The 9338-nt window shown below is 65.2% G+C and overlaps 3 protein-coding genes across 3 annotated transcripts; 1 reads left to right on the forward strand and 2 right to left on the reverse strand.

Moving 5' to 3' along the window:
- Positions 1–370: 370 nt before the first annotated feature.
- Positions 371–1672, reverse strand: F751_0486 (hypothetical protein; the record flags this gene model as incomplete). The annotated part of the gene is made up of 3 exons (XM_011400053.1): positions 371–759; positions 903–1076; positions 1306–1672. 3 exons carry the CDS (start codon positions 1670–1672, stop codon positions 371–373), a joined length of 930 nt encoding a protein of 309 aa, XP_011398355.1.
- Positions 1673–2696: 1024 nt separating this feature from the next.
- On the reverse strand, positions 2697–4670 carry F751_0487 (hypothetical protein; the record flags this gene model as incomplete). Its single annotated transcript, XM_011400054.1, has 4 exons — positions 2697–2774; positions 3155–3497; positions 4001–4214; positions 4442–4670. The coding sequence occupies 4 exons, from the start codon at positions 4668–4670 to the stop codon at positions 2697–2699; spliced, it is 864 nt and encodes a 287-aa protein (XP_011398356.1).
- Positions 4671–5337: 667 nt separating this feature from the next.
- On the forward strand, positions 5338–8902 carry F751_0488 (hypothetical protein; the record flags this gene model as incomplete). The annotated part of the gene is made up of 6 exons (XM_011400055.1): positions 5338–5390; positions 5486–5640; positions 5787–5936; positions 6085–6332; positions 6481–7369; positions 8823–8902. The coding sequence occupies 6 exons, from the start codon at positions 5338–5340 to the stop codon at positions 8900–8902; spliced, it is 1575 nt and encodes a 524-aa protein (XP_011398357.1).
- Between the last annotated feature and the right edge of the window lie 436 nt (positions 8903–9338).

Consider the following 9338-nt stretch of genomic DNA (forward strand, 5'->3'; position numbering starts at 1 on the left):
GGGGGGCTGCCCCCGCCCCGGTGGGGGGGGGGGGGGGGGGCAGTGGGCAGCAGACAGGCCTGCCGTCCAGCGAGTGAGATGCATTTCGTTCCAAAAACATGTGGGAGGGGGAGTAGACCAAAATTCAAGGATACACGGGTGGGATGGAGTGTGAGTTGCGAGGCCCAGCCGGTACCAGAGCAGGCGAGGCCGCGGACAAAAACGGGGGGCGGGCCTGCCTGTGAACAGCAGGCCGCCAGGGAAAGGCAAGGGAGGAGGGGGCGCCGTGGTCCACCGAAGGAGGGGAGAGGGGCGGCGACCCGCGGACGACCAGGCCGCACACTTTTCAATGCGGCGCGGGTCGTCCAGCGCACTTGCAAGGCCCCGGCGCCTAGTCACTCGCGGCCAGGCGCTCGTCCTCGGCAGCCACGACCTCGAATCCCTCGATGGGCTGGCGGCAGAAGGGGCAGGCCGGCACCAGGTGCTCGCGCGCGGAGCACAGCTGGCGGGCGCAGCCGAAGCACAACTCGTGGCCGCAGCCGGCCACGGCCACAGACACGCCAGCGTCCATGCAGATCTGGCAGCCCTCGACGGCGCCGTCGGGCGCAACCCGTACCCGCCTTGGGCGGCGGGCGGCGGCGGCGCAGACTCCTGGGTCGGCCAGCACGCCGCCATCCAGGCAGAAATCGGCCCCGCGCTCTCCGAGCCCCGCACCCAGGAGGCTGTCCAACAGCGTGTCAACCTGGCGCTCGCACGCCGGCTCACTCGACTCCGCACGACCTGCTGTGGAGTGGGGGGGGCAGGGAGAAGCTGTCAGCGCGGCAAGCAGGAAAGGTTAGGTGCCCACAGAAGCTGCAGTCAGAATCACACTCAACACGGCGATGCAGATCTTGCTCCTTTGACTGATCCCACCAATCACTCACCGCTCTGGCGCATCAGCTCCTGCAGCTGCTGCACGGTCTGGCTCAGGATGGCCTCCGTCTCGGCATCAGCCTCGAAATCTGCCAGGCTACCACAGCCATGCGGTCCATGCGCGAGTCCCTTGTCCTTGGGCGCAGCAGCTGTCTGGGCCTCCGCAGCAAGGCGAGACGAGGGTCCTACGACATCGTGGCAGTGGGACGGGGTGAGGAATGCTGCAAGAGAGAGAAGAGCCAACAGCAATCCAGCAAATGTAGCCTCCACCAACAAGCACATGGTACAAACCGAGGTCACGCCCAAACGCGGCTCTGCCCCAGGCCGACTGTTGATCGGGAAGCACCAAAGCAACCCCCCTTTCAACACACCCCACACACCAGCCTGGCCCGACATCCCATCCACGCAACTCACCAAGGCCATACCGCTCCGCGCGGCGCTCCATCTCATCAATGGCCTGGAGGAGGCGTGCCTTCCAGGCAGCCACCCCGGGCCGCGAGATCAGGCCAATGCTCGCGAGTCGGGAGGGCGCGGGTGCCTCCCTCTCTCCCTCCTCAGCGGCCGCCAGGAGCTGCCGGCTGCGGTACTCGATGGCCGCATCGAGCACGGCAGCCAGCATGCCCGTGGCGGTGGTCTTCACCAGGAGCATGGCCAGCGCGCGCAGGGAAGCCCTCTGCCGCCGGTTCTCCAGCTCTTTGCAGGGGCGGGTGACCCATCGTTGGAGGCCCTCCAGCACCAGCTGCTGGCCCGTGTACAGTGTCACGGAGAAGAAGGGATGCATGCCGGGTCGAAGGCCCGGACGCGGAGGGCAGGGCCAAGCAGCTGTGGACGGGCGGGGAGGGGCGCCTCCCGTGAGTAAATGTCCTAAAAGGCGGAGCTGACGTTCAAGCATGCGTAATCGGGCCGACCGGGGAAGCCCGGGCGAGCAAACCACCGCACCACCACGAACTCTCAAGCCAGTCCAGTGCGGCCCCAGCGGAAACGGCAGGCGCTTTCAACGCACTGAAAACGAAGTAATTACATGTCCGCGGCCTGAGGTAGGCCACAGAGGCTAGCCCGCCGGGTCGGGGAGGACCTTCCCGGGCATTCACACAACACCCAAAACAGCCCCTCTTGACGACCGTGCCGCCTCACCTTGAATTTATAGCCGTTTGCGGAGAAGAGTAGGCTATAGGAGTCCGCTCGCGGCCCGTGCGCCACTTTCCAAGCAGCACCCGAACTCCACGCGCTGGTCGGTGGGAGCAGGCAGGAAGGGTGATGGGTGTCGATCGTTCGCGTCACTTGTCTCAAGGCTTAATCAACACATTTACCAGGTCAGAGCTCGAGTTGGCGAGGGCTGGTATGCCTATTTCGGCATTCTGTCCCTCACGATCAGATTTTGCTATTGACTTCGGTGGATATTCACACCCCGGGTCGAATCTTCTGCGCCCATCCAATTCGCATCCATACCGTTTAAATGCTTCCCTGCCGTCGGTGGAGGGCTCTGGGGGCGTGGGATGAGGGACCGCATCATCAGTGCTTTCAATTGAGTGTACAACGTTCGGTGCCAGCAATCGACTCACTTCTGGTGTCCATCACCCCAGTGCCTCCTCCAGCCTCGCCACGATGCCTGGGACATGGGCAGATCCCACGATGGCCACCACATTATTGCCGCCCTGCTCGTGCGCTGTCCCACTCTGGACGCCGTCCCTGTAGCTCCAGCGCACCCCCTCGGCACCCCGCTCCCTGGTGTAGCACGGGGCGTCCAGCCCCTCCCCCCTCACGCGCTGCCACGGATCAGCGCCGCCATGCGAGCGTCCCGCTCCTCAATCAGCGGCCCCCGACGCCCCAGGCCAGTCCAACAACGCGTCCTCACCCCACAGCTTAAAGCCGGGGCCCTGGTCCTGCGAGGGAAAGGGTGGCGTGAGATGGATGTGAGCAACGTAAGGGCAGGGAGCCGTCTCCGGTGAGGGTTCACGACACACGATATACCGCACGAGGATGGGCCCCCCTTCGTGCCGGCGAGCGCTCGTCGCCCACAGCCCCACAAACCCCTGCGCGCCTGGATGGACGTGTGCAGGCGCACCGCCTCCTCGATCCCCTCCGCGCTCCTGTTCCCCAGCAGCGTGATCTCGGCCAGGGGTCCTACCAGCGGCCAGGCCGCGACCGCCAGCGGCACCGTCACGGCGAGCAGGACGGCCGCACCCCCCGCGCCGCCCTCCGGCGCGGCCGCCGAGGCGACGACCCCGCCCGCCGCCGCCGCCGCCGCCGCGCCGCCCAGGACGGGCCCCCAGGCGCGCTCCAGCCCCGCCGCCAGGCCCACCAGCGTGTGCCGCGACCTCGAGTCCCCCAGCACGACGGTGTCCACGCCCGAGGAGGCGGCGGCCCGGAAGGCGGCACGCCAGGCCTCGCCCAGGGCTATTCCCACTTTCCTGCCCGCCCGCTCCTGGAGCGCAGCGTACGCCCGCGTCAGGGCCCCCGCCAGGGCCGAGCCCAGCGGGTGCCGCGGGGCGTGGGCGGACGCGGGTGCGGCTTGCGTGTGTGCGTCTGGATCCGGGCATCTGATCGCGTCGCAGTCCCAGAGGGGGAGCAGGGCCACGGGGTGGGCCTTGCCTGGGACACCGGAACTGCCTGCTTGGCATGAGGAAATCACGAGCGGGGGACAATGAAGGACGGTGAGACAGGCTTTGAGGTCTTGTTAGGAACGCGAGAGCTAAGAACATTCTGGGTTGGGGCCCGACGCAGCAGCCATCGGCCGGCTTCCCCTCAACCATTCCTCCCCTGCCGTCGTACCTGGGTGCATCTCCAAGCTCAGCGCCACGCCATCACCGACGCCGCCGGGGCGCAGGACTGCGCAGAGGCCGCGCGGCACAGTCCGCGACCCGTCCCGCGCGAGCACGCGCCGCAATTGACGGGCTACCGAAACAAACAAGGGGAGGAGGGCGCCGCCTGCCCCTCTTCCCACCTCGGCCTGGACACGCTTGGCCTGCTCTGTGATTGTGAGTGAGAGCAAAAGTTGAGCCAAGTATCCTGCACTCTGGCACGTCTCCGAGGTCCAGTGAGGCTATTAGAACCTCAACCACTCCCACACAAAAAACCTCTCCCAAGTATGTTTTCCTGCCCTCCGCACCAAAACCCCACAAAACCTGGAGACAGCCAGGGTCGGATGGAGTCGGCATCGATCCTTAAGGCCCCGTTTCCAGTTCCGCCCTCAGCCTTGGAGCTGATCACATACTCCAGCTTCCCCATAGGCGCCACGATCCGCCACTCGGGGCTGCTGAAGAAGTCGGGATTGGCCTCGGGCGGGGGAGGGGCTGTCAGGACGCGCACAGAGACGACCATTCCTGGAGAAGTAGGATTGTGCGTGGGGATAGAAGGGAGTGAGCAAGCCAAACTTGGCAGTAAACCCATCGAAATTTAGTATCACACAACCTCAACCGCCGAGAGCACCCAAGCACCATCAGACACACCTCATGGTCATCAGGACACATACACAGCATACAATCTTATTTGTGAACACCGCGACACTGCCCATTAATCAAACAAGTTTCCAGCCGACCCCCACCCACACCTGTGGCCTTCAGAGCTATAACATCCTGCGCAATGCTTCGCTCAGTGATGGGCATCCCAGTGGCCGCGTGGAGGAGGGGTGCAACATCCTCCATTGTCAGCCAGCCGGGCAGACCGGACAGCTTCAGACCAGCGGCTTTCCAGCTTGAGGACGGCGGCGACCTGGGATCCACCAGCAGCCCCGCCCTGTCCTGACACAGCTCCAGGATCAGGGTGTGGGCTGGGACCATGCGCAGGATCTGGCGGGACTGCTGGCATGAGACCCTGGACGCATGGGAGATGCCTAGAATGTAAGCAGCACCACCGTTCCCCTGAACGCAGGCGGTGGACAGGCCCAGCTCGTGAGGTAGCTGTATGCGGGGAGCAGCAACCGAGGCTGCGAGGCATGCCGGGGAGATCGTCCGTCTGCGCGAGGTGAAAACCCGAGCATGGCACAGAGTGGCCATGGGCCCCAGCCCGGTGATGCTGCCGCAGCGGCAGAAACTCCAGAATCAATCAGAACGAAAAGATTCTTCATCGTTGAGATGAATGAAGGACCCATGCTGCGTTCAGGGTACTGCCAAAATCGCAGGATCTGAAAAAAGATGTCGGCCCAATCACGTGGTGACGACCGAGTGTTGTGGAACGAAACACAGAGACTCGAGCCTCGAGCCACATGGACAGGCAGAGAAACGTCGGTATATCATCATAGTTACACCTTGGATAAATATTCGAGAAGTCTCTTCCTCCTGGGATCGCGAGGGTTTCCCACCAGGACGAGGATCTGGAGCGGGGTCGGAAAGCCACGACGACCCACCTCAATACTCGAAGCGGGGGAAGCGGTGTAAACTTCTGAAGACCGTGTAGTTGTTTGTTTCCCAGATCCGGATTACAGAGAAGGCGCGGGCTGGTCTGGGTATGACCAACCCGACCATGGACAGGGACACTTTCGCCCTGCAGGAGCTAAAACGGTGAGTCGGGGTCGCTACAGGAACTGGACCCACATGGGAATTTTCATGGTTTTATTCCAGATCGGCACCTAGACCGGTCCACGCTCCCCTCCCAGGCTCCGGGATGAGATCAAGCTGTGGGAGAACAGGCTGCTGGCCAGCCAGGCGGAGGTCCAGACCCTCAAGTCCGACCTCGCCCGCCGGTCCCAGGCCCTGGCCCAGGCCGAAGACACCATCGTGGCGAGGACCAACAAGATCCTGAGTCTGGAAGGTATGTGTGTTGGTGGGATTTAACAAGGGGAGGGTCTGGGCCAAGCGCGCCTGTTGCTGGCCTGCACACTGCGGTGCGGATGAATGGCTGGATTGTACTGAGAAAGTGGCACCATCTGGCCCCACCATCAATCACAAAACCTGCAGCTGAGGTCAAGTCTGCCACGACAGCTGCCAGCCTAGCAGCCGCCGACCTGGCAGCCGCCCGCAGCGAGGTGCGAGCTGCCAATGCAGAGGCCGACCGCATCAGCGCGCAGCTGGTGGCGAGGAGCGGCAGCGCACAGACCGTCTTGGAGGGTGGGGTTTGGTGACGCCGTGCAGGGTGGCTGAATGGTTGTGCGGTAGCAAGGGGAGTGCGGGATGGGTGTGCTGAAAGCAGGCATGATACTACTTCAGGCAGCCCCCCCCCCCTCTGATCAACCCCGCCCCCCCCACACCCTGCCAGGCGCCAACGACGGCAACCACAAGCTGCAGAGCGCACTGGACGCCGCCCGCGCCGAGGTCAAGGAGCTCAAGGCCTCCCAGTCCACGATGATGGCGGCCCTGATGGCGCGAGACAGGAAGCTGGCCCAGCAGTCGGAGGAGCTGTCCAGCATGGAGGGCCTGCACCTCCGCGTGCGCCAGCTGGAGAACGAGAGGGTGGTCCTCAAGCGCGATGGCAGGGCGGCGGAGGACGAGGTGGCGGCCCTACAGGTGGGTGGCTGGGTAAGGGGCTGAGGGGAAGCTGCTGAGTCTACAGCGCGGCTTGCGGATGTGGGACTCCTCACCAGGCTTGGACATGCTGCAGGCTGCATCCCAGAATACTGCTGTTTTATTCAACCGTTCCACCCTGCCCTCGCAGAAGCAGCTGAACCTGCAGGAGGCGGGTGTGGCCGAGTCCAAGGCGGAGGCGGCGAGGCATCGCAGCGAGGCGCTGCAGCGCACAGAGTACCTGCGAACCGTGCAGCTGGAGCTGGAGGTGCGAGGGTTTGTTTTTTCTGCGGGAGACTCCGTGATTTCAAACACGGCATCGGCCGCTGTGTGCTGTGTCGTCCATCGCTCCGTAACTCCTAGAATCTGCTCGCCGGGCTGCCAACCACCCTCCCTCCCACCCCCTTCACAGACGACCAGAGAGACCCTGCGCGCCACCCAGGCCCGCCTGCTGGAGGCGGAGGGGGGCAGGCAGTCCTCCCCTCGCAAGTCCGTCGTGCTTTCCTCACGCTCGACCCCGGCCCCAGGTATTGTGGGCGCCGGCGGCGACCCGGGCGTCCCTCGGGCCGTGCACGAGGCAGCGCTGGCGGCGCAGCGTTCCGAGGTGGCGGCCCTCCAGGCCCGGCTGGCGGAGGCGGAGTGGGCGGCGCGGCGGCGCGATACCGCCGCCGCGGCCCCACCAGTGGCATCATCGCCGCCTCCGGCCGCCGCGTCGCCGACCCCAGCCGCCGCAGGCCCCGGCGAGGCCGCGCTCTCCGCGCGCCAGGCGCTGCTCCAAGCGCAGGGCGCATTGAAAGAGGGCCTGGGCAGCCTGGCCGCCGCCTCGCCCCGCCCCAGCCCCGGGCGCATCAGCATGGTGGCCAGCATGGCGGGGTTCGGCCCCGACCCGCCGTCCGGCCCTGCCACCGCCCGCGCGGTCCCCGCGATGGATGCCGCCTCCCCGGTGCTTCGTGCCGCCGAGCAGAGTCTGCGCAAGGCGCTGGGCGGCGTGGAGCGGGCGCTGGCGGTGCCCCGGCTGGACCTGGGTGCCGTGGATGGGGGTGGGTTTGGTGGGACCGGCGGGCGCGCCGCTGACCGGCCAGGCCCCGGGGCAGTACCGTTGGCTGATGCCCCTCGGCCCGAGGAGCGAGAGTTGGTCGAGGCACTGGCCGTGGCACGCGGCCAGAGTGCGGAGCTGCAGCAGCAGGTGAACGAGCTGCGTGCCAGCCTGGCCCGCGCCCGGACCCTGGAAGGCGAACCGGAGCAGGAAGAGGAGGAGGAGGACGACGCCTCCGGTTCCTCCCCGCCCCCCGCCGCAGCCCTGGCGGCCATCGAGGCGGCGCGGGCGCGCCAGGCCAATGCCAGCGCCGGCCAGGGCAGCCTGTGGTTTGGCGGGCGGCGCGGCGCGGCCCCCGGCCTGACCCCGGACCGCCTGGCGGAGGTGCTGGAGCGGCTGATGGAGGCGCGCGCCCGCGTCGGCGCGGACCCGCGCTCGGTCCACGACGAGGCCGCACGCCTGCTGAATGCCGAGCTTGCACGCCTCGGCTCCGCGCTGGTGGAGGGCATGCAGGACGCCGAGCGCTTGCGCGGCGAGGTGGGCCAGCTGGAAAGCGCGAAGCTGTCGGCGCGGGCCACCGCCACGCGCCTGGACGAGCTCAACGCGCTGTCCCTGAAGGTGGGACCCGGTGTGCGGAGGAGGGGGGGGAGGTGGTCTAGGAGGGTGTGCAAAGGGGTGGTCATCATCATCAGCCTGCACTTTGGGACGGGTGGGGATTTATTCGACTCCCAATCTCAGATCACGGTTGGCCATTAAGCACAGACACCCCCATGCTTACTCTGTGGCCGCTTCTCACTCCTAATCCCCGCTCGACCATGACTGTCGCAGGTGGGCGCCCTGCAGCTGGAGCTCACGCGGGTGCAGGTGGAAAGCGCGGAGCGGGAGGGCGTCCTCCTGGCCGAGTTGAACCGGCGCGGGAAGAAGAAGCGCTCGCTGAGGTCCAAGCTGTCCAAGGCATGTTATGTAGGGGATGGGAATAGGGTATATGCCTGGATTGGGATGGGGCTGCACTTCTTCAGGTGGGCCCAGCAGGCATGCTTGTCCACTTCTGGCACCATTCAAATGGCCTACATCCCTCTGTGCTGGCCACTGTGTTCACCCCATTGCTGTGGAATCCGCCTCGTCTTGCTGAGTCTTCAGCAACATACAGCCTGCCTGGCATCCCCACTCGACCTCGTGCGACCCTGCCCTGACCCTCGCAGGCAGCAAGGGGCCTGCAGTCCTCCCTTGAGTCTGCCTTCGAGAGGTCTGACAAGAAGGGAGCTGAGGGCTCTACGCCCAAGGCCAAGGATGTGCACGTCTCCTCGACCCCAGGTCTGGGAAGAGTGTGCTGCGGGCACATGGTCTGTTTGACACTGCCCTGCGCCTTGCTTCTGGCTGCCGTCCTCCGTCACACACTTCAAGCCCACTGGCCAGCACATCACCATTCGTCCTGCATCTTTCCTTTATCCTTGCAGACCCGGCCAGTCCTCAGCTGGCGGATAAGAAGACCAAGGAGCGGGCTCTTTTGGGCCGCTTTGGTCTTGGGAGGAGGTGACATTCCAGGCCATTTTCCCAGCGGCAACCCCTGCAGCGCTCTGACCTGCAACCTGGATGTCGCTACCTTAGATGCTGCAGTGTGCAGATTGGCATATAAGCACCAGCCCACCACTTCCATCCACCTTCATGGTGTGCATTGCTTCACCGCCCACAGTCCCATGTTTCAAGAATGTGGAGGATGCTTGGCGCAAAGTCTTAGGCGTCATCTCCTGCTTAAATAACATGGGATCGCAACAGATATCAAGTCGGCATGTCAAGACTCCCACACATGCAGCCAGGGAGGGAGGGAGGGCATGGGAGGGGCTTGGGGATGGCCATAGGCGTGAATTAGGAGGTGAGGGCGGACTGTTTCCATGGAGCAATCCATGGACTGGCTTACTATCAGGAGTACCAGGCTGGCATGGCACAGAGGGCATCTGAGCCCCCATCCATCC

This window comes from Auxenochlorella protothecoides (genome assembly GCF_000733215.1).
Source record: "Auxenochlorella protothecoides strain 0710 unplaced genomic scaffold scaffold108, whole genome shotgun sequence".
Taxonomy (NCBI): Eukaryota; Viridiplantae; Chlorophyta; class Trebouxiophyceae; order Chlorellales; family Chlorellaceae; genus Auxenochlorella; species Auxenochlorella protothecoides.